The 24,592-nt window shown below is 50.3% G+C and overlaps 2 protein-coding genes across 2 annotated transcripts in view; one reads left to right on the top strand and one right to left on the bottom strand.

Moving 5' to 3' along the window:
• LOC119567445 (maestro heat-like repeat-containing protein family member 1) overlaps positions 1-24,592 on the bottom strand; it is an 850,842-nt gene that overhangs the window by 154,457 nt on the left and 671,793 nt on the right. The window lies entirely within an intron of this gene.
• Positions 1,142-23,392, top strand: LOC114021929 (E3 ubiquitin-protein ligase TRIM39). The gene is made up of 6 exons (XM_037914130.2): positions 1,142-1,570; positions 12,889-12,984; positions 14,680-14,910; positions 15,835-15,857; positions 15,946-16,049; positions 22,516-23,392. Exons 1-6 carry the CDS (start codon positions 1,145-1,147, stop codon positions 23,073-23,075), a joined length of 1,440 nt encoding a protein of 479 aa, XP_037770058.1. The 5' UTR covers positions 1,142-1,144; the 3' UTR covers positions 23,076-23,392.

Genomic DNA, 24,592 nt, shown 5'->3' with positions numbered 1-24,592 from the left:
CATTTTAAAAACCTTATTTACTTTACATATAACAATAGTTTAGTTATATATTATAGATTTATAGAAAAAGACCTTCTAAAAATGTTAAAATGTATTACTGGCACACAAAACCTTAAATTAGAGTGAATAAATGAAGATTCGGCACACCACTTCTGAAAGGTTGCTGACCCCTGATCTAAATGCTGCTGTGGGTTGTCTTGAAAACTGCTGTGCCTTCTGCAGGTCTGGGCTAGAGTTCATGGTTCAAATTTAAAGTGATCTGAGTAAGGGCTTCCCAGGAGGCAGGGTCCCACCCCCTCAAAAAAGTGACAGTAACATTTTCTGGTTTAAATATTTTTGCACAAACTTGGGACTCAGCCTATTGCTCTGATTCTACCCAAACTGATACCAGCTGCTGAGGACTGATCTCAGCTAATACCTGGCACCACTGCCCCTTTGGGGAAGCAATACTGTAAAAGTTAATAATTGTTAAAGTTAGCTCCAGCTAGTAACTGTCTCAAGCCTGGGTGCTGCAGAGACATGTGCTGCAGGGCTGCTGCTCTGTGTCACAGGAGAGTGTGTAGAAGCACAGCTGGTGTTAGTCACTGGGTAGCTCAAGGCAACATGCTGCAGAATCAGAGAAGAGCAATTACCCAGAGACTTTAACTTGGAGTCCTTTCCTTAGCAAAGTACTGAGGCTGCCTGTCTGCTGTGCCTCAGGAAATGGGCTTCTGTTGGAAACTGTCTGAAGGGCAGAGCTTTTTCTTTTAGAGCCGATATTTCAAAGTTCTCTAAAATCCACATGCATCCTTTAAATACTGCTGTGTCATATTAGGGCCAGGGGTAGAGTTAGTGGTGCAAGTTGTGATCATTTGATCATTTTGATCATTTCATCATTTTGATCATTGCTCAGATATAGCTCTTCCCCCAGCAATAAAGAGCTTATTGTCACAAAGTGCTCTAAAATCCATATAAGGATCCATAACCTACAGAAGGTCAATAAACTTTTCTCATCTGTTCTCTACATCTCACCCCGTTTCACTTTCCTACCTACTCTGTGACACTCCTCCCCCCCCCCCCCGACCCTTCCCTCACTTCATTCTGTGCATGTGAAGAGCTGATCCAAGCAGTAAGGGGACCAGACATCAACAAGAAACAGACAGCCATGGCCTCAGCACCTCCCATAGAGAAAGTGTTAGAAAAAGCCACTTGCTCCATCTGCCTGGAGTACCTGACAAAGCCGGTGACCATAGACTGTGGGCACAACTTCTGCCGAGACTGCATCATCCAGTACAGTGAGCCTGGGGAGCCTCAATCAGGCACAAAGATCCCCTGTCCCCAGTGCCGAGCGCCGTTCCAGGAATGGAAACTCCAGCCCAACAGGCAGCTCGCCAATACTGTAAAGAACATCAAACTATTGGGGTTAAAGTCAGGAAATGTGCAAAAGGAGAATCTTTGTGAGAGACATGAGGAGCAGCTCCAACTCTTCTGTGAGGAGGACAGAGAAGCCATCTGTGTGGTTTGCAGGCAGTCCCAGACTCAGCACACTCATGCTGTAATCTCCATACAGGAGGCTGCCCAGGATTACAAGGTGAGAATCACTGCTGCTCTTGGCGAAGGAATCTCTTAAAAGACCCCACTGTGTTTCTCTCCAGAACCAGCTGCTGGGGGCTGAGTGGGGACTCACATGGCTTAAGAGAGGTGGAGCCAGGCACTGCCAGGCTGGACAGTGAGGGGTCCGGCTGCCTCCCCTGCCCCCCAGACAGGTAGTGAAGAGTGGAGCCAGCCATGTCCATCTCTCTGCCAGGCTGTGCCTCCAGTGCCAAGTGACCACAGCCACCTCAGAGAACCTGAGTGGGGGAAACCAGGGCTTGTGCCCTTCCCTCTTCAGTGTGTGGGTGAGGCCCGACGGGTTGGCTCAAACAGTGGGTTTAGGGCTTGTTGGCACCTTTGCAACATCAGGAAGGTGGCACCATGGATTCTGCATTACATGGATGTCTCCCAGGGAGGCTCAGGCATGTCCCAGTGCAACTTTCCCCAGCCTAGGCAGGATGTGTATGTGGCTTGTGGAGATCCATGAAGTTGTTTGATTAGAGGCTAAATGGAGCAGAAGTGGAGCCTGTGGGGAACAGACAAAGGAAGGGGATCCAGTCAGTGTGGGAAATAGGTAGCTTTGGCCCTGAGATTAGTGACTTCCCCCAAACACGGATCACCTGAGAGCTGAGGCAATGGGAGAAGGGACATAGAGAAATGTTATGTTTGAACTAGCAGAGAAGGCAATAGACAGACATAGGGAGCTGACAGATAGCTTCTGCTGTGGTGGCTTTATTGTTCAGCTGCAAATCTGAAACTAACATGAAAGCGAAGCTTTGCACTGGAAAGGGTGGAGTGCTCAAACACTGAAAGGAACAGTACATCACATTCGTCCACCCTGCTGTAAAAAACTTTCCAGACACATATACATTATCAATTACATGGATAACATGAAACACTGTATAACCTAAGTAACAATTGCAGGTGGACTACTGCATACTTTTAAATCGCAAGGGATCATGCTTCCGTTGAATAGCAACACTCTAACTAAACTATTTATAAGTTCAAGTACACAGCTCGTTATTGTATTCTCTTGTGATGGTGGTGTGGCAGTGTCTCGAACTACTGGAACAGTCAGTGGTAAGGAATCAGCTGGATATGGTATGCAATCACCTGGATCTGGTACCAAAGTTTCTCTTAACAAGTCATTAAGACTAGGAGTTGTAATGGAAGGAGATTCAATCGAGGAACAGAAAGTCCTATTGGGACATCCCCAGACTTCGGTACTTGTTGAGGCTGCAACTGGTCCATATGTGATCTCCATAAAATACCATTGGCTAGTTTTACCAAAAACAATACAAGTCCTGTGCATTTTACAAATTCTCCCGGCACCCACTTCTCTCAACAACTGTAGTTGCGAGTCCACATTAAGTCTCGAACTTGAAAAGAATGATGATGCATCTCACATAATCAGTTTGCATAGATTGGGATTTGGCTACAAGTGCGGCAATATCAGGATGTAGCAGGTCCCAACAGGGACGCAAAGATTGCTTCAAGCAAAGAGTTTCAGTTGGCTCCTGGGTAGTAGTATGTGGTGCGTGTCTGTAGATGAGCAAGGAATTTTCCAGTCTCTGACTCAAAATAGATTTGTTAGCTTTTAAGCGTTGCTTAAGTGTCTGTACAAAAAGAGTTCTGCTAGTAAGTTTGAAGCCAGATAGTATGAGCATATGTGCTGAATTCCATTTGAAGCTAGGAACCTCTGAAATTCTGCAGAACAGAATTGAGGTCCATTGTCACTCACTAACTGTAACAGTAAACCAAATTATCTGAACAAGGTGCGAAGATGTCCAGTGATCTTAGCTGTAGTAGTAGAAGTCATGCTGAAAACTACTGGTCATTTCAAATGGCGTTGACTAAGACGAAAAACATGTAACCTTCTAAAAATCTGGCAAAGTCTACGTGATTAAGTGTCCAGTGTGTCTGAGTCCACAACCAAGGTGTTTGAACAACCTGGCCAGGATCATGTTGAATTTCCTGGCACATAGGTATTGGAAGAAGATGAAGTGCTATACTTTGTCAATCCTGTCTAACAGATGTGACTCCAGGCTATGGCCTTCATCTGTACGATTCTAAGATGGGCTTTGTGAAGAGCTTCCAAACCTGAGATTGAACTGATTTTGGAATGAGCATTCACATTTCCCATAAGATACAACCGTAATTCACAGATAATTCATGTTGACATGACATGAATTGTGTAAACTGGGAATTCTTATAATCGAACCCTGTACCTTGTGGTACCATTCCCTTCACAAGAGAAAGCACATCATCTGCAGCAGTTTCTTTGTTGATGCCTGTGCTAGTAATAGGTAACCTATTCATCAAGCTGAGAGAGAACATTTCATCCGAAGTTTCTTTGAGTAAATGAGAGTTTGGGTATGGCTTGTGTGATGGCCTATCAGCATTGCCATGCTGAGTCCCTTTATGGAACTGAATAGTATAGGAATGAGCCAAAAGTAGCAATGCCCATCATTGCATGCAAGCAGTAGCTAATGACGGAATTCCATGTTTCAGTCCAAATATTGAAAGTAAGGGCAATGATCCGTCTGCAAAGTAATATGTCTATGTAGTGAGGCAGAGTGGCCTCCCACTGACCCAGAGCAGGAGGGACTGCTTGGTGGAGAATGTGGGCAGCAACCTGACCCCTGCAGTAAGAGCTCCTGCATATGCCATGCCTTAGATATCCCTAATGAGAGAGATGGAGCTTGACAAACTCATTAAGTATCTGGCCAAGAGCCAACAGCAGCAGTAGGTGTCATAACTCCAGCAACAATGGCAACTGGTACAGGTGCTGGGGGCCAAACAGCAACTGTTCTGGAATTTGGGGGCCCAACACCGTGAGGAGCAGCAACAGTGTCTCCAACAGCTTGCAACCCTGCTGCCTGGACCCAGTGGGCCACCTCCCAGGGGCACAATGAATCCCCCTACGTTTCCCGTTGCCCTCTTGGCCCCCTACCTGACTGAGGCAACCCAGATCGCCTATCGGGGCCTCCCAATCGATGAGGCACAAGATTATGGATGCATGAAGCTGCCCATTTTAGATGCCTTGGACATCATGCTGGAGACCTTGCGCCAGCAAAATTGGTCTAACACCTACCTGCTGGGGGCCTGGCCACAGGTCATCGCCCAGGAGATAAAAGACCTCTGCTGGCAGTGGCTGCACCCTGAGCAGTGGTCAGCAGGTGAGGTCGCTGAGCAGATCACCCTAGAGCAGTTTGTTCATGTCCTCCTGCCCCAGGGGAGGGCTTGGGTACTCCGGCACTGACCCACAACATTTAGTGTGGCTGTCACCTTAATGGAGGACTTCTTGGCCACTGAGAACCCTATTGGGCCAGGAGCCTGAGCCCCGGCCTCAACGTCCGGTTTGATGCTCCTTGGCCCAGCAAGGAAGCCCAGGCCGAAGGAGCCCATGGCCGAATCCAAACCCATGACGATAGGGCCAGCAAACAACCACTGGGCCTATGTGGCAGAGATGCTCCGACGTTGCTGACAAGACCACAACCCAAATCCCTCAGAGGTGATCCCCTGGCCAGGGCAACTAGAGCCTGGACCCTGCTTCTCCTGCAGCCGGCTTGGGCACTTACAATGGAAGTGTCCCGAGATGGACTGCATCTTCAGCCAAGTCTATACCGGAGAGTTTTGGGCCAGCAAACAACCATGGTGAAGTTTGGGTGAAAACGAGTCACAGCCCTCATAGACTCAGGCTGTAGGCAAAACCTCATCCACCAGGAATTTGCCCCTGGCCCCACACAAGCATGTTGAGAGATACACCTCCAATGTATCCACAGGGATGTAAAATCGTATCCCAGTGCCTAGATCTCTCTGACCATTAACAGACTGATGTGGGTGTTGACACTGGGATTGGCTTCCACCTCATCTATCCGGTCATCCTGGGATGAGACTGGCTGGGGTTTGACAGCCTTCTTTGGAAGAAGAGGAGGAGGCTGAAGAACCCCAAGGGGAACACCCTGATGAGCCCCCAGTCCCAATGACGATGCTGGGCCTCCCTGTGGAGAGTCCCATGATGACCCCCTTTACAGATTTTTGTTGCAACCAGAGGGATGAGCCCACACTGAGCTGGGCCTACAAACAGGTAGGCCAGGTCAACCGAGCCGTGACTGATCCCCTGAGGGCTGCACAATGGACCCAATTCAAGCTGACAGGCAATCACTCCTACCATGTTAATCAGAACTCCCAAACTCAGGAAGTCTGGACCCAGTTGGTTGTCCCCCACGATCATAAGAAGGCCATATTGAAGCTTGCCCACGACATTTCCATGGCTGGCCACCTGGGACAAGAGAAAAACCTGGCCTGAGTTCTGTCATGCTTCTTCTGCCCTGGAGTCCATCAGGAGGTAAAGGTCTAGTTCACCTTATGCCCTGAGTGCCAACTAGCTGTCTCCGTCGGGGTGGCGAAAGCACCCTTGGTCCCCTTACCCATGGTCAGGGATCCCTTTGAGCAAATTGCGATGGACCTCATGGGCCCCCTCCTGAAGAGTAATGCAGGGTTCCAGAATAGCCTCATACTGATGGATTATGCCACTCACTTCCCCGAGGCCATCCCACTATGGAACACTTCCATCGCAGCAGAACTGGTGAAGGTATTCTCTTGTGTGGGCCTTCCCCCTGAGATTATCATGGATCAAGGGACCAACTTCACTTCCCGGCTGATCCATCAGGTGTGTACCTTGTTGTGACATGTATGACAGTTTCTGGGCTTAGCTGGGTATTACTGACACTTTGTGCCCCAGTTTGAATCCATCGCAGCACCCCTCATGGCATTCTTAACCAAGGACCTCCCATGTCGGTACGCTGGTCAGCAGAATGTGAAGATATGTTCTGAGCCCTCAAGGAAAGCCTGTGTAGGGAACCCGTGCTCTTCAGCCACGATTTCAACTGTGAGTTCCTGGTCCAAATCGATGCTTCAGAGGTGGGGCTCAGGGCAGCCCTCTCCCAGGAGTTGGATAGAGAAGAGCATCCCACCCTCTATATCTGTGGGAAGCTCTCCCCGCCCCGAGAATGTAACTATTCAGTTATACAGAAGGAGGCCCTGGCTGTTAAATGGGCTATCGACACCCTCAGATACTATCTTCCCTTTCATACTGATCACCGACCACAAAGCCTTAAAATGGCTAAATACCACGAAAAGTACCAATGCCAGATTGATGAGATGGTATCGCATCCTCCAACAATTTGCCTTTACTGTCTGACGCTCAGCAGGTAAGGATAACACTAACACAGATTTTCTGTCTGACCTGGGGGAGTCAGGATGGCAGCCATGAAGATGAGGAGATGGACTTAAGGGGCGTGTGTCTGTAGTGAGGCGAAGTGGCCTCTCACTGAGCCAGAGGCAGAGGGACCACTCTCCAAACTCAGGTGGGCAGAGCCAGACCATGCTCACCCCTCCCACTGGAAGTCAGGGGGTGGGACAAGAAGTATATAGGGCTGGTCCTGGAGCTCAGTTGGGCTGCAGCTGCTGAAGGAGACAGATGCCTCTTGACCTCTCCTGAGCTGGGAGACTTCAGCGGACTGCTGCTGAGCTGAGGAGTGACCAGAGCTTCTGGAGCCATGCACTGACCAAGGCACTGAAGAGTCGCTGGGACTGGCACTGGACTTTTTTTCATAGATATTTAGGTCAGAAGGGACCATTATGATCATCTAGTCTGACCTCCTGCACAACGCAGGCCACAGAATTTCACCCACCACTCCCACAAAAAAAAACCTCACACCTATACTGGACTTCTACCCCAACAAACTGGAGGACCACCCGCGGATCCAAGTACACCGCACGGGGAGTGTAGGAAGTGGCCCAGAGGCAGCCGACCCCAGTCTGGCTGTATTGCTGCCGGAGACCTGGTCAGCGAGTTGCAGCTGGATTCCCTGCTGACCCAGTGGTGGAATACTCCACCACTGTTAGGGCCCTGGGTCGGGGCCTGATGGAGTCGGGTGGGCCTGGGCCCCGCTGCCACTTCACCCCTGAGGTGGCAGTCTCCCCTTGCAAGGCCAAGAGGCCTGCATTTGTTGGCCATCTGCTGGAGCTCGGATACCCAACCCTCTTGCCGTTCTACACAGAGCCACAGACTCCTTGCTGCCGCACCCTGACCGAGGGCTTGGGCTCATAACTGTTTGCTGCTCTGCCCTGACTGCAGGCCAGAGGCATAGACAGTTTCTTGACCCGCCCTACTTGGGGGTCTGGGACCCCGAGACTCATTTGTGGATCTGCCCAGACTGCAGGCCAGAGCCATATAGTCTGTGTAGTGCTCTGCTAATTCCCTGATTGTGGGTGACGCTCAGTTATGTAGTGAGGCGGAGTGGCCTCCCACTGACCCAGAGGGAGAGGGACCCCTGCTAACCCACTACAGTCTACCATATAGGTAGGTATGGAACAGCCAAATACCAAAGATAATGCTGAGAGCTCTTAGCTCTATTTGCACATAGCTCTTCTCAGAAGTGATGAGTGTTTGTGGTGCAAAGGTAATTGGTTTCTCTATACCATTAGGAAAAATGTTGGTGAGAACTGTGCGCACTCCATATGGTGAAGCATCACAAACCACTTGCAATGGAATCAAAACATCAACGTGCATTAGAACGTCAACTGACGTCAACAGTTTCTTTACTTCATTAAATGCATGCACACACTCTTAAAGATGCCAAAACTGTCACCAGATTAGGAAGAAATTTACTGTAGCAGTTAAGCAGTCCTAAGAATGAACATAACTGTGACATGTTCTCTGTCAGTGGTGCTTCAAGAACCATCTCCTCTTCTCTGGCGATTTCCTTAAGCCCAGGGCATCAATTACATATCCAAGGTATTCAGCTGAAGATTTGAAAAACTCACAATTGTCTTGAAAAATCCTTAGTCCGTGGTCTTCCAAATGTGTCAAAGCAGAACCCAAATTTCACAGATAATTCCCTTGATCCTTTCGTGTAACAAAGATGTCATCCAAGTAACACTGAACTCCATTCAGTCCCTTCAGAATCTCATCCATGGCTTTCTAGAACAGGGCAGGTGCTGATGCGATACTAAAAGGCAACCTTTTATAACAAAATAAGACTTTTTGTGTATTGATTGAGCCAGCATCTTGCAAATATCTCACAATTTCCATTTGTAGGTATGCATTGAGCAAATCCAATTTACTGAAACACTGTCTGCCACTAAAAGTAGTTAATAAATCTTCAGTGTGAGGTAGTGGTTACTAATCTGCACATAAAACTGGATTAAGCATCACTTTGAAATCTCCACATATTAAGACTGAGTCTTTCCTGATCACTGGTACAATGGGTGTAGACCACTCACTGTGTGAAACTGGTGACAGATTCCAATGTTCACTGAACGGTCCAAATCAGCTTCCACCAGATGCTTCAGAGTATAAGGCACAGCTCTGGGCTTGCAATATTTTGGCTGGCTGTCAGTGAGCTTCCCTGAGACGTTGTTTATCTGCCTAAGTTCTTTCAAAAACTTTAGAATGTCTGTCCAGTATTTCCTGAAGATTTTGAGGTACTTTTGTGATCACTTTGATCTTGATCCAATTCATCTTGAGCTTCTCAAGTCAAGATCTTCTAAATAATGGTGGATACTTTCCTTCAATCACATAAAAAGGTAAAACAACTGATTGGTCATTTAGCTGAACTTTTACCTGGCATATCCCTTTTTTGGACTAATTTTTCCCCAGTATAAGTCTTTAAAGTGGACGTTTCTTCCAGAGGAACTTGTGGCAATATCTAGTGATAGGCAGATACAGAAATCAATGAAACAGTATCAAGCTCCATTCTTGTGGGAACTCCTTCAGTCAGATGCCATCCTTGACTCCAGCTTCTGATAAAACATGAAGTGCTAAATCTTGATTTAAAAAACCAAGGAGTACTTGTGGCACCTTAGAGACTAACAAATTTATTTGTGCATAAGCTTTTGTGCATGCATCCGATGAAGTGGGTTTTAGCCCACGAAAGCTTATGCCCAAATAAATTTGTTAGTCTCTAAGGTGCCACAAGTACTCCTTGGTTTTTTTTGTTGTTGATACAGACTAACACGGCTACCACTCTGAAATCTTGATCAGTGTCCCTACAGATCTTGTGTTTTTCCACATTATGAATTCCCAACTTCCATCATTTCTTAGGTTCAGTCTTCATAGGTATCTTCTTGGATGTACAGTTACTATGTGTTGCTGGTCTCTGAACTGTGTGACAGGTCACAGCGATGTGTCCTCTCTTCTGGCAGTTCTAACAAATGACCTGGCATGCCCAGTAATCCTTCTCCGCATGTGTAGTTTGTGCACTATAGCCCCATGGAAATTCTTCATGTTCCCATGGTCCTCCGTCTCACTAATTCAGAATATGGACTCCTCAGTTCATACTAATGTCCAGAAAATCCTTCTTTGCAGTTTCCATGGCAACAGTCACCTCAACAGCCTTCTTGAATGTAAACGGTGACATAATCAGTAACGTCTTCTGAACCTGGTCATTGCATAATTCAGAGATAAATTGGTCATACAAGGCATCACTTAATGTTTGTCTGAACTGACAGTGTATGACAACATCCTTAGAGAAGCAACAAACTGTGCTACTGATTTTCCAGTTCCCTGATCTTGCTGATGGAACTGAAATTGTTCTGCAATCACTGATGATGTAGGAGAAAAGTGTTCCCACATTATGGCAGTAATTGTGGCATACTTGGCAGTTCTTGGCACAGTTGGAGACAATAAATCATGTGGCAGTCCATATGGCTTCAGACCAGTCACTGTCAGCAAGATTGAAATTCGTTGTCTGTTGGGAAACTACAAATTACCCTGCAAGCTACAAATTGCTCAAAAAATTTGAGGCACACCACCTGTGATTTTAGTTTTCAACAAATTCATCATCATTGCCCACAAAAGGTGCCATTTCTCTGCTCTCCTGCTCTTCAAGCCTCCTGGATGACCTTTTCTGCCACAGAGAAATTCTTTCATTGTTACTGCACTGTCTGTGCTAGACACGCCCCCCTGCTGGTTGTGTGTCCACACTGCAAACTGCAGAATTCTGCCTTTGGCTGCGCTTGTGCTCTCTCTGCTAACAATCGACCCTCATAGCGGGTGAAGGCTCCCCTTCCACTCTCCTGTGTGGCAAAGTCCTTGGAACCCCAACAAGGCTGGGGGGCTCAACTCACAACCTTGTCGTGGTCACTTAGGTCAGGGACTAGGGTGTCCCCACTCCGGGGTGCTCTCTCCACACTGGATGCTTCCCTGACCCACTGATCATTACATACAGTTCAAAGCAAATACAATTTATTAAACAGCAATTGATTTTAAAAAATAAGGAAAAAACGGGAAAGGCTAAAGGAAAAAACATGTCACCCCGCTCTGTGGCATGGGGACGTCACAACTAGCGTCTCTGGAATGTCAGGGCTGTTCACAGTCTGTTCCTCACATGTCCCAGGCCTCCTGCCTAGGCTCTGGCTGTGCTGCAGGGATGCTGCAGGACACTTGCTCTGGAGGTGGCCACACACTCTAGGTGGCAGGACCCTTCTTCCCAGTGTCATCTGCCCCGTCGGGGTTACGATCCCCCCTCCAAGTCTGGCCTGCAAGGCCTCTTGGCTGGGGGCATCTCCCTGCCCAGGGTCCCCCTCGCTCTCCCCAGCTGCTCACCACACCCGGCTCCGGACTCCTCCAGCCCCAGCTCCAGCTCCACCACTCTGTCTCTGCACTGCTGCTGCTGCTGCTGCTCTGCCTCCAGTTCCCTGGGCTGCTTCTCTGGACCCCCTGGCTCTGGTTGCTGCAGCTCTCCCCCCAGGACAGTTCTGCTCTGTGGGCTGCTTCTGTGACTCTGCTCCCAGCACCGACCTGCTTCCTGCGCTGCTTTTCTGGCCCCTCTGGATCTGGCCCAGCTCTGCTCCCCAGCTCAGCTCAGGCCCCTGCTTTCTCCTTAGCTCAGCCCCACTCTGCCTGACCCCGGCAATTCCAGCTCACATGGAGGACAGAACCCCCCTGGCCTCCTGACTTCCTGATTAGCCTGCCCACCCTGTCAATCAGGCTGACCTGGAGCATTGGCCTCTCCCCATTGTTCCTGGGGACTGTCAGTCTCAGGGTCCTGATTTCCCATCGACCCTTCCCCTTTCTTTTGATACTGGGAGCTAGCAACTAAAACACCCCCACTGAGTTTTAGTAAGGGGGCAATAGTCCGCTTACACTAAAAGCGAGCTGATGGAAAGACAGCTTCTGCCCTGGTGGTTTTATTGTCAGCTGAAAAACTGAAACTGTGCAAGTGAGGCTTTGCACTGGGGAGAGGGGAGTGCTCAAACATTTAAAGGGACAGCACACCACAAGAAGGGGCCAGATCCTTGGCCCAGGGTAACTGATTGGTAATGCCCATAAACATACATTCATCTCCCTTCTGAGGCCTCCCCTGCCCAGGTTCTGAAAGGCTGCAGCTTGGCTCAGTGTCCTCAAACTTCAGCTAAACGCCTCCGTTTCTGAGAAATCTTGGAGCAGAGCAGACAAGTGGGGAAGAGTCTCCCCCAGGATCAGTATCTCAGCCAGACAGTGCCCCAGAACGTGCCGCTCTGACGCTGCTGCCTCTGCCCAGGTTATTCTCCTGGCTTTGCTATTGAAATGTGCATTTCTCACAGGGCTGGACTGAGGCACCCCAGCTGCAACATGCTGACAAGGGGCCTGTCGCGGCCCTGGCCCCATTAGCAGCGGTTGTGGAAGGGGCCACCCACACAAGGGCTGTCTGCTGCGGGTGGGGCCTGTGAACCTATTTAGACAGGCAGGAGGAGAGGCTGGGGGCTCCCTCCCCTTGGGAATCCCAGGGGCTGTGGGTCCTTTTTCCCCACAGGATCAACAGCAAGAATCCTCTCCCTCCCACTGAGAGAGAGAGATACTCGAAAAGGGTCAGGGAGCCCGCCCACCCCATCTATTAGCCAAGGTGTCTATGATTGGATGGGGGAGCTGAGTCATATGACCTACCCCCTGCTGCCACACAAAGCCCCTCTTTTTGTGGAGGGGTTGGCTGGCCCCCAGAGCAGTGAGGCTTGGTGTCAATGTCCCATACACATAAATGGAGCAGTCCCCTCTCATGGCACTGGGCTCAGGCTCTCTACAGACTCAGGCAGGAATCGCTGTATCTGTCACATTTGGGGCATGTTTTGAATATTTTCTTTGCAACCCAGAGGGTTTGAAACATTCTCTTTTTAATGAAAGCCAAAAGCCTGATTTTATCACATAACTCCAGTAGCTGGGGCCTAGACATGGGTTTGTAGTGCCTCTGTTTCATCTGGCCCTGCCTCCTGCAATCTCCACCCATCAGATGTGCAGATTAAAGGCTATCACACATGGTGCCCCTGCAGGTGAAACTCCAGGAAGCCCTGGGCCCTCTAAGGCTGGAGCTGGAGGAGGGCCTGGAGCTGACATCTGAAGAGGAGGAGAAAACCACAGAGTGGCAGGTGGGTGTCTGGGTTTATCCTTCCCCGAGCCCTTCCCCCTGCAGTGTTCCCAGGGTGAAGGGCCAAAAAGCTATAGGCTGACATTACAATCTCCTCTGGCTGTTTGCTCCGAGATGGTGCCATGGTACCAGGAGCGGGAAATGTTTCTGGTGGAGATCACAGTAAAGCAGACCAGGGAACAGTTCCTGTCCCATGGTCAGTGGCACAGACTCACCCCCGGGCTCTCTGGGGGCAAGAAGGAGATGACATACTCTTACAATGGGTGTGCAGTGTTTGCATGTGAGTCCATTGCCCCATCATACCCACAAACCACGCTGAGTAACTGCAGACGCAGACAGCCCTCAGGAGTGCCAGATCCTCAGAGGTGCTCTCTGCACATCCACACCCAGGGCACCGGGCTCAGTGTGGGCAGATGTTGCACTGGCCTTTAGGAGTTTGGCCCTAAGGGAGCAGAGCTCAGGGCAGCCCTGGGACTCACTCAGCTGAGCAGACAGAGACAGCCCTTCTTCTCTGCCATCCTCTGCAGCCATCATGGGGCCATTTGACTCATTAATCCTCAGCTGCTGCCTCCTACGATTATAACTACATGGCTGTGGGCAGCCAGCCGGCCTGCTAATATTCACAAAGCAGATACTAGTAAGTTGTAGAAGGTTGGCATTTGTGTAGAATATATATATTCTATTTGTTCACTCACCCGCACTTCTGGCATTCGTTCCATACACCCAACCCACACTCATTCCACACCGTCACTACACCCCCCAACAACTGTTTTGTACACACACACACCACAGAGTCACAGTCCTTATGAGCTGTAGCTCACGAAAGCTTATGCTCAAATAAATTGGTTAGTCTCTAAGGTGCCACAAGTACTCCTTTTCTTTTTGCGAATACAGACTAACAGGGCTGTTACTCTGAAACCAGTCCTTATGCTGAGTCACCTGCCAACTCTAAAGGGAACACCCCAGTCTGCTGGGAAAGCCCTTCTGATTGGCTGATAGCGATGGGCAGCCAATCAGAGCTGTGACGTGCTGCTGGACAGCCTGGTCTCTCAGCCTGTGTAGCAGGTAGAGCTCTCTCTTCCTAGATACATAAAGGGCTGCCCCATTTGCTGCCCCCTGTCTCCCCCCCCATACAATTGCCACTGTGTGCTGGTCCATTTCCCCTCCCTTCCCCCTGCACCACTGCCTCCAGGCACTGACCGCTACCCTTCATGTATCACTGTCTTCAGGTACTGGCCCCTATTCTCCCCAGATCTGACCCCCTACTGAACCCCCAGATTCCCCTTACCACAGGAGTCTTCTGGGGCAGGACAGTGGTTTTAGGGAGTTGCCAGGTGCTCCAACTCAAGCATCAGTGTTCAAGGGGTCACTGCCTGCCCTAATCCAGTGAGAGCACTGGGATCTTCAGGATAAAGGACACAGTCTTTCCGCCCTGTTGCTCAGAACCCCCGTCCCACAGAGCAGGAGAGGCTGAAGGTGGGAAGGGGATCAAGGGGCAATGGTTGGGGTGGGACCAAGTAACTTTTTGTAAGAAGGAGATTTTGCAATTCCATTACACTGAAAACCTTCCCATGTGCGTGATCCCTGCAGCTCATGACTCTAGCAGCCCTGCTCCCTAATCTGTGAGGCAGGCTCGGCACGCCATGTGCCCAGTTCTGACTCTTGGACTTTGTTCCTTTTCCATTTTTTACTAAAGGAAAAAGTAGAGAATCAGAGACAGTTGACCATGTGTGAATTTAAGAAACTGCACCAGTTTCTGAGTGAGGAAGAGCAGCTGCTACTGCAGCAACTGGCGGAGGAGGAGATGGAGACTCTGCAGAGACTACAGGACAATATAACAAAGCTCTCAGAGCAGAGTGCCGCTTTGCAGCAGCTGATCACAGAAGTAGAAGAGAAATGCCTGCAACCAGCTGCTGAGCTGCTGAAGGTGGGACTGTTAACAATCTCCCCATCCATCCCTGCAGCATTAAACTCTCCAGTCAGTGACTAGATCCCAGGAATTAGTGACAAATCCTATTTCCAGTGCCTGGTCTGACAGTTTCCCATCACAAACAAAGGCCCAGGCATGAGGCCCTGTCAGCGCTGACACGCACAGTCTGTGTTAGAGGGAAAGGGAGATGCAACGGGGGCTTTGCCGGTCAAAGGGATGGAACGGAAGGAGCAGGGGGCTGATGTGGTTCCTTCTGTGACTGCTGGATCTTGGCCCAATGTGGCTGATGAGCAGAGATTCTGAGCCATGCGGGGAGGGGTGGGGGGTGGGCCGGGGCAGAAGGGGGAGCCACAACCCAGAGTGAGCTCTCAAATTAATGAAATGAAAGGGTCGAGACTCTCATAGCTAGCCATTCATGCTGGGGGCCCCCATCAATGGGTGCCAGCCTGAGACACCTGGGGCCTGATACTGGGAAGATCTGAGCACTCACACGCCAGCTGAAGCGATGAGAGCTGCAGCTGCTCAGGGTGAGGATCTGTGCACTGTCTCCTTAGGTTTGCAGCAGGAAGCTGGACAGGAGGGAGACTGGAGACAGTTTGGGTGGAAACTCTACAGGGAAGTGGAGGGACAGACAGAGGCACGTTAGGGATGTTGCTGCTTTTGTTCCAACAAAGCTCCTTGTTCAGTGTTCACAAAACATCACATTCTTCGCCATTGTCACATGACACCCAGCTCCTTTGAGAATCAGAACCAGGGTAGACGGGCACCTGAAATCAGCGATCACTGCTGAATATCCTGCACAAAAGAGTCTGGCCCTGATGTGTTAAATGTTGTGAATTAATTCTGATCAAGTGTGGAAAGTCACTCAGGATTTTTGCATGTGGTGTTAACCCAGCTCTCTGACTCTCTGTCTCCTTTCAGGATGTGAAAAGCACACTGATCAGGTGTGTTCCCATTTCCATTTCTCCTTCTATTCCTGTGAGCAATGTGTGCGCAGAGCAGCCAAGTGATGATGAGACGTTTTCTTCACAGGAGTGAGAATATGACACTCCAGGATCCAGAAGCTGTTTCTCCTGCCCTGAAGAATGTGTATAAAATCTGCCTTGACATGAAGGAAATGCTGGAGAGATTCACTGGTCAGTGAAAGTTACTGTCCTGGGTTTCCTTTACATGTGGGTGGGGAGGAGAATTGACACAGGCAATGTGTGAGTCTTCCATTTGGGGTGGCTTACACACAAGCACTAGAAGCTCCCTAGAAGTGGGGGCAACAGTGCCCAGACTGTGGCCCTACCCCACCGAGGCTCCACCGCCCACCCCCTCTTCTGAGCCTCCCTGTTTGCCCCTCTCTGCCCAGGGACGAGCGCCCCCTGCTCGTCCCTCTCCCGAGTGCCCCTACTTGCTCCTCTCCCGAGCACCCCACACTCCCTATGCCCCAGGGTCCCCATCTGCAATGGGTAAGGCCCCTCGCTGTCATGCAGCCCTTAGGGGCTGGGCAGTAAGAGTCATTATTGATATAGTGCCCACGAGTGAGCCAGGCACTGCAGAGACAGAACAAGGGGCTGCTGGCCCTGGATGGGCTCCTAGTCTGAGTGCAGACAAGGCTCAGCATGGGGAGCAGCAAATGCTAGATGGAGCTGGTGTGAGGGTCCCAGTGTGGGGCCGCCCAGTCCCTGGGCCTGTCCTTTGCCTTTCTGGGTCTGACAGAGAGTACTGTAGTGACCGTGTTGGCTCCATACTGGGCCCGGCATCACCCTCAGTTCAGCATCCAGCCAGCAGGGGATTCTGTACCCCCAGGGCATGGTGCAGGGCAGATGCAGCCTGAGATCGGGGGAGCTGGAGGCTGCTGGGGAGCAGGAGCAGCCTGAGAGCTGGAACAGGGACTCTGGGAACCAGGCGGGAGGCACAGCACCCTGTGCTCAGTGTTCACTCCAGGTTCTCACTCAGTGACACAGGCTCCGCTGGGGTCAGACACTGTAGTGAGGGGCCCACACAGACAGACTGCAGAGAGTGAGACTCTGTCTGCATGGGGAAGTGGTAACAGTTCAGTTAAACAGGTGCCACTTTTGCACTCGTTATGGGGTAGGACCATGAACCGCGCCCCCCAAGCTGGCTCATGGTGACCCTGCAACAAGTGCCTTCCCTCAGCTTCCCCTCTTCAGCACTCCTTAAATTACAATCCAAAAGGTCTGAGACAAAAGTCCCCTGCTGGCATCTACTTTGAGTCCAAATAAATGTCAAAATAAGATAATTTCTTTGCTCGGTTTCAGCCCCAGCTCTTACTCTTTGCTCGGTTTCAGCTCCGGCTCTTACTCTAACTCCTCCCTCTCCTTGAGTCAGAAGTCCTCAGCCCTCCTTCCTGGAGCTGGGGTTGGGTCAGACTGTACCTTTGTTCTCTGCAGCTCTCACCTGCAGTTGCTTTCTCCAGCCAGGTGCAGTCACCCAGGCTTCTGCCCTGCTGCTGCCATGGGTGTCACATCTAGGGCCTTGTCTACACTATCCCAATAAGTCGACCCAAGTTACACTGCCCCAGTTAAGTGAATAACGTAACTGGAGTCGACATAGCTTAGGTCGACTTACCACAGTGTCTTCACTGCACTGTGGCATCCCGTCGACTTCCCTTACTCTTCTCCGAGAAGTGGAGTACCGGAGTCTATGGAGAGCACTCCGCCATAAAGTTAAACCCAATGAGTCACGTCCGCATAACACTGAGACAGTCACACAGGGGTTTGCTCTGGGATCACTACAGCAGTGTTCAAAGTGATTTAAATTAACCCTGTGACGCTTTCTCCTGTGGCCAAGCCCTGGGGCCCCATGAGTGGAGCAGGCTCTGTAGGGACCGAGACCTCATAAGCCTCCTTGTCTGCAGCATGGAAATCTGGCCTGTCCCATCCCTCAGGCCCACACATACATGCTTCCAGCAGAGCAGAGACATCACAGCCACCGTGTGGGTCAGACTGGACTGGAGCAAGACTGACCACTGTGACGTTCTGCACCGACTAGTTTGCACCGAGATCACTGACATAACAGTCCCAGCACTGCACACAGCCCCCAGTGCTCCTGCCCCATCATTGATGGCTCTGACAGCGCAGGGCACTAGCTCTGTCACCTGTTGAGCTGGCTGCATCCAGGCCAGAGAGCAGCATGGGTGGGTCCCAGGTCTCCTCTCCTCCCAGGGTGGGAGGGGGGTGAGTACCAGCCCTGGCCCCTGATCCCCAGGGAACATCTGTGTATTTGCCAGGTGCGCAGACCTCTCTGGGTGGAGACACTTTCACACTGGCTCAGGAATCAGTGCTGGGAGACCCCGCTGACCAGGAGGCCGAGGGCTCTCACTCCCCTGCCCTGGGGAGTGAAGGGAGGGACTCTGGGGCTGCTGTTCTTCATCCCAGAAATGGGGGGAAGGGAACGTGGACACAGACAATAACCCTGCATGTGCTGTGAGGGGCAGACCCAGCTCTCCCAGTGTGTGCAGCCTGTCAGCACCACAGGGGCAAAGTGAGCTGGGCCAGGAGCAGAAATGCTGTCAGAGCTCAGGGTCTCAGAGAAACCTCTTCCCGTCAGGGCCTGCGGAGCCTGTAAACTCTGTGGGGAGTGTCTGTTCAGCCCCATCCTGGAGCAGCTGTTTGAGGAGCACACGAGCCCTGCAGACTCACCGGGCAGCATGTCAGTGCCACGACCCAGAGATCTCCATGGAGGGGACTCACACACTATGCTGGTAAAGCCGGGGAGTCTAGATCCCAAGGGAGGAGCAAGGGTTTTTTGATTGTGGTTGTGACTTCAGAACTATGGAGATGCTTCCCATATTAACTCTGATCTTGTCCCCCTCTGACTGTGAAATTAAACTGCTTCCCACCTGCAATTTTTCCTTAGTGCGCTCCAGCCTGGGAAGAAAACTTTGGACATTGCAGGCCAATCTGGCCGGGCACAGGGAGAAAATAGAGTGTTTGGCTTTGTGAAATGTCTTGTATTTTAAACCCAAAGGCCTGGATCCCCAAAGAGACACAGGTGTTGTGATGCTGAGCACTTCCAGTGCCTAATTTTTAATCACAGGAACAACACTGCATCTCACAAAGCCTTAGTTAGGTGCCCAGGCTCCCTGCAGAACGAATGGTAAGAGACTGGCATCTCAGGCTGTGATTCACAAATGCCAGCACACTAGGCTAGTTATTACATTAGCTAACCAATGGGAGATACTGATGACAAGGAGGTCTGCTAAGACCTGTCACTCTCACAGAGACGGGTATCTACCTCTGCTTAGTCAGCCACAAAAGGGAACACCTCGACTGGAGTCAGGCGGCTTAGGCACCTCCACCACTTCTTGTGGGAATGAATTCGATGCCTTTTTCACGCTGCACAAAACAGCCAGAAGAGCTTCAATTGGTGCTGCCTCCCTTATAACTTTTAGCCCTGTGCTTAAAGCACTTACCTGGGATGTGGGTGATCCTGGTTCAGTTCCCCCATCTCCTTGGGGGGAGATAAGGATTTGAACAGGGATCACCTACCTCTCAGGTGAGTTACCTTAACCCTCTGGGTATGAGAGAGGCTGTTTTGGGCCTTCCTCACTCTCCCTTGTTGAAGCTGTTCCACTGTGGATTAAATAATTAAAGGTCATTGGACCAGACAGTGAATTTGAGAATGAGTCTACAGCTTGGTGGTTTGGGCACCCATCTGCGAGGTAGGAAAGCAAGGAGCTAGTGCCCCTGCTCCAATGACTCTAATTATTTATCCACCTTGGAACATCGTGAACAGGAGAGACTGAGGCACGCCCCTCATCAGCATAGCCCAGTGAGTAGAGCACTGTCCTGAGCCCTATTCAAATCCCTTCTCACCCTCTGGCAGAGGTGGAGGTTAAACCAAGAGTCCCCCACATCCTAACCACTAGGATAAAATTTATGAGGCAAGCCCTTCCCCACCGGCTGTTCTCTGTGACTTCGCCTGAGGGACCAGATCTGATAGACAGCCCCTGAGCACACCTACCAAACTGGGCCTGGCACATGAGTGACGTGGCTGAAAATGTGTCTTCTCCCAGTCTGTTGATCATGCTGGGGTTCAGGCAGGGGATAGGCGTCCACATGCCTAGAAGGAGCTAGCTGTGCGCATGGTGAGATGGGAGAAACACAGGCACTGAGGGAACTTTTACTGCACAAACTTAGGCTCTGAGTGAGTTTCAGTGCCAACAGGGTCAGCAGGAGTTTTAGAATAATAGAATAGACTAATAGAATCATAGGACTGGAAGGGACTTCGAGAGGTCATCTAGTCCAGTCCCCTGCATTCATGGCAGGACTAAGTATTATCTGGAACATCCCTGACAGGTGTTTGTCTAACCTGCTCTTAAAATCTCCAATGATGGAGATGCTACAACACCCCTAGGCAAGTTATTCCAGTGGTTAACCACCCTGAGAGTTAGGAAGTTTTTCCTAATGTCTAACCTAAACCTCCCTTGTTGCAATTTAAACCCATTGCTTCTTGTCCTATCCTCAGAGGTTAAGAACAACAATTTTCTCCCGCTTCCTTGTAACAACCTTTTATGTACAGTACATGAAAACTGCTATCATCTCCCCTGTCAGTCTTCTCTTTTCCAGACTAAACAAACCCAGTTTTTTCAATCTTCCCTCATAGGTCATGTTTTCTAGACCTTTAATCATTTTTGTTGCTTTTCTCTGGACTTTTTCCAATTTGTCCACATCTTTCCTGAAGTGTGGTGTGCAGAACTGGGTACGATACTCCAGTTGAGGCCTAATCATCATGGAGTAGAGTGGAAGAATTTCATAGAATATCATAGAATATCAGGGTTGGAAGGGACCTCAGGAGGTCATCTAGTCCAACCCCCAATTTCTTCTTAAGTCTTGCTTACAACACTCCTGATAATGTATTCCAGAATGATGTTTGCTTTTTTTGCAACAGTGTTACTCTGTTATCTCATGTTTCAGACTAGCAGCCGTGTTAGTCTGTATTCGCAAAAAGAAAAGGAGTACTAGTGGCACCTTAGAGACCAACCAATTTATTTGAGCATAAGCTTTCGTGAGCTACAGCTCACTTCATCGGATGTTCCTTCCTAAGTGGAGTAGTTTGTATTTTTCCTTACTGAATTTCATCCTATTTACTTCAGACCATTTCTCCAGTTTGTCCAGATCATTTTGAATTATAATCCTATTCTCCAAAGCACTTGCAACCCCTCCCATCTTCATATCATCTGCAAACTTTATAAGTGTGCTCTCTATGCCATTATCTAAATCATTGATGAAGATATTGAACAGAACCGGACCCAGAACTGATCCCTGCGGGACCCCACTCATTATGCCCTTCCAGCATGACTGTGAACCAACAATAACTACTTTTTGGGAATTGTTTTTCAACCAGTTACACACCCAACTTATAGTAACTCCATCTAGGTTGTATTGCCCTAGTTTGTTTATGAGAAGGTTGTGTGAGACAGTTTCAAAACCCTAACTAAAGTCAAGATATACCACATCTACCGCTTCCCCCCATCCAAAGGCATGTTACTGTGTCAAAGAAAGCTATCCGGTTGGTTTAACACGATTTGTTCTTGACAAATCCATGCTGACTGTTACTTATCACCTAATTATCTTCTAGATGTTTGCAAATTGATTGTTTAATTATTTGCTCCATCATGCATCCCATGAAGTGAACTGTAGCTCACGAAACCTTATGCTGAAATAAATTTGTTAGTCTCTAAGGTGCCACAAGTACTCCTTTTCTTTTTGCGGATACAGACTAACACGGCTGCTACTCTGAAAGCTAAATGGTCTGTAATTCCCCAGGTTGTCCTTATTCCCCTTTTCATAGATTGACACTATATTTGCCCTTTTCCAGTCTTCTGGAATCTCTTCTGTCTTCCATGACTTTTCAAAGATCACATCACAGTGGAGCTGAAACCAGGGACTTAGGCCCAAGCTCTTTTTGTGCAGTCACTGGGATCTGTGCTCCGCAGTCACTCAGACATAAGCAAAGATCCACCTCTGTCTGTGCAGTGCCTGGCACAACAGGAAACTAGCCTGAGTGGCCTCTAGACCTCACTGCAATGTCCTCCATGTCCCCCTGGCACCCACCCCTCTCTGCAACTCCCACAGCACCTGCCCCTCCAGGTCCCTTACTACTGCCCCAAATTCCTACCTCCTGCCCCACCCCGAGCACCTTCCCTCTGCCCCCTGGCACCTGTCTTTCCTCTTCCCTCACCACCACCACCCTGTTCCTGCAGCCTGCCCTTCCCCCCTCTGCCTCCCTGACATCTGTCCCCTTCCTCTGCCAGCCTTTATCCCTCTCTTCTCTGCAACCCCCACTACTCCCCTCCTATCCTTTCTGATTCCTTGATGCCTGCCCCGTCCCTCCCACTACTCCATGGAGATCTCCCCCTTCCCTTCCCATCCGCTCCCCTTCTCTGGTGCTTGTCCCTCCCCTCTCCTATGTCCCTCACAAGCACCTGCCCCTCTTTCCATCTCCTCTCCTTCCCCTGCCCCCTTGGCCGTAGATGGGGCCCTGACTCCCCTTAAATGGCCAGCAACCTTGTGTCACAGCAATTAATGGGGACACAGGTTAATTTCCCTTTGATCCCAGTGACCAGCCCCTCTGTGACTCTCTCCCCAGTGGATGTGACTCTGGATCCAGACACGGCTCATCCCAGCCTCATCCTGTCTGAGGATCAGAAAACTGTGACATACGAAGACAAACAACGGGATCTGCCTGACAATATTAAGAGATTTGATACTTATCCCATTGTCCTGGGCTTTAACAAATTGACAGGAGGGAGGCATTACTGGGAGGTGGAGGTGGGAGACAAAACAAACTGGACTCTGGGGGTTTGTACAGAATCTGTGACAAGGAAGGGGAAGATTTATCTATCACCTGAGAATGGATTCTGGACAGTATGTCTGAGATATAAGGAATACAAGGCCCTCACCTCCCATTTGACTCCACTGTCCATGAGCGTCAGGCCCAGCCGGGTGCGGATTTTCCTGGACTATGAGGCAGGAGAGGTCTCATTTTACAATGTGACTGACAAGTCCCATCTCTTCACTTTCACTGACACCTTCTCCGGGACGCTCCACCCTTATTTTTATACTGGTTACAAAGAGGGATTTAGAAACACATCTCCCTTGATTATCTGCCCAGTCCCAGCTCAGGCTGGAGGGAATCTCTGTTCCTGAGAGTGACACCCATGGAGGAGCCTGTCCCCTCCCAGCGCTGACCAGCCCCCAGGTGTGTTCCTATAAGGATGGCCTGGGGAATCATCTGCCTGCCACCGCCTCCCCCTCAGTTCCCAGCACCAAGCCTGTGAGCTAGGGGAGAGGAGAGGGGCAGAGGGGGGATGTAGGCTGCTGGGTTGTGGGCATGCAGAGGCAGAGATGTGTGTAGACACAATGTCAGGGGTGGCTGCTGTTGCTGATGTAAGGGGGACCGTTGTCCCCTTACTGAAACGCAGTGAGGATTTCTGGTTGGCCGTCTCCCAGTAACAAAAGAAAGGGGAAGTGCAGATGAGAAACCAAAGACCTTGGACTGACAGTCCCCAGGGCCAATGGGGAGAGGCAAATGCTCCAGGTCAGCCTGATTGACAGAGCAGGCAGGCCAATGAGGGAGTAAGGAGAGCGGGGTCCCATCCTCTGTCTGCCCAGAGGGGCCAAGCTACAGCCACAACAGCCAGACCGAGAGAAGCAGCCCAGGGATCAGCGCTGTGCTGGGTGCAGAGCCACGGCAGCCAGAGCCAGAGGAGCAGCCCGGAGAGCTGCGCCGGAGGCAGAACAGCAGCAGCGCTGAGGCAGAGTGAAGCTGGGGCTGGGGCTGAGGCAGAGTGAAGCTGGGGCTGGGGCTGGGGCTGGGGCTGAGGCAGAGTGAAGCTGGGGCTGGGGCTGAGGCAGAGTGAAGCTGGGGCTGGGGCTGGGGCTGGAGCAGTCCGGAGAGCAGCTGGGGAGAGCGAGGAGGACCCTGGGCAGCGGGCCCAGTGCAGTAAGACCCCACCAGCCAAAAGACATTGTAGGCCAGAGTTGGCAGCAAACCATAACCCTGATGTGGGGGCCGATGCTGGGGAGATGGGTCCTGCCACCTTCTCCCCAGCATCGGCCACCGCCAGAGCAAGTGTCCGACCTGTAGCATCCCTGCAGCACAGCCAGGGCCTGGGCAGGAGGCCTGCGACGTGAGAGGAACAGACTGTGAACTGCCCTTAAATTCCAGAGACGCTGGTTGTGACGTCCCCGTGCCACAGAGTGGGGTTACTTGTTTCCTTTAAGCTTTTCCATTTTTTACTTATGTGACATTATTGACATAAACTATGACCGCATAGATCATTGTTGCAACCACTGTTATATATTTGCAGCAAATATTGTACAAAGGTTGTTTTGTGAGATGTCTATGAAAAGGTTATGATTTTCTGGTTATGGTTATGCTGTCTGTATGTGTGTAGCATTTTTGTAGTTGAAGTTATTAATATTGGCTATGTACTTGTATCTCAGTGCGTTTTGATTCTAAGTAGCCTCAGTGAAGCTTTTGGTCAGCTTCTTGAGAAAGGACTATTCTCAGTAACTGCCCAATCAAGAAACACGTAACTGACAATGACTCTGGGAGATGCCAATCCACATCTGAGCTTTCCTGGGAATGTTCAAACTAACACGTAAACAATGGCATTGGCCTGCAAACTGAGTCATGCATGGACATGTGACTTGCCCATGTG

Source organism: Chelonia mydas, chromosome 14, assembly GCF_015237465.2.
Source record: "Chelonia mydas isolate rCheMyd1 chromosome 14, rCheMyd1.pri.v2, whole genome shotgun sequence".
NCBI lineage: Eukaryota > Metazoa > Chordata > Testudines > Cheloniidae > Chelonia > Chelonia mydas.
Note: the sequence above shows the minus strand (reverse complement) of the source record. Positions and strands in the feature narration are given on the sequence as shown.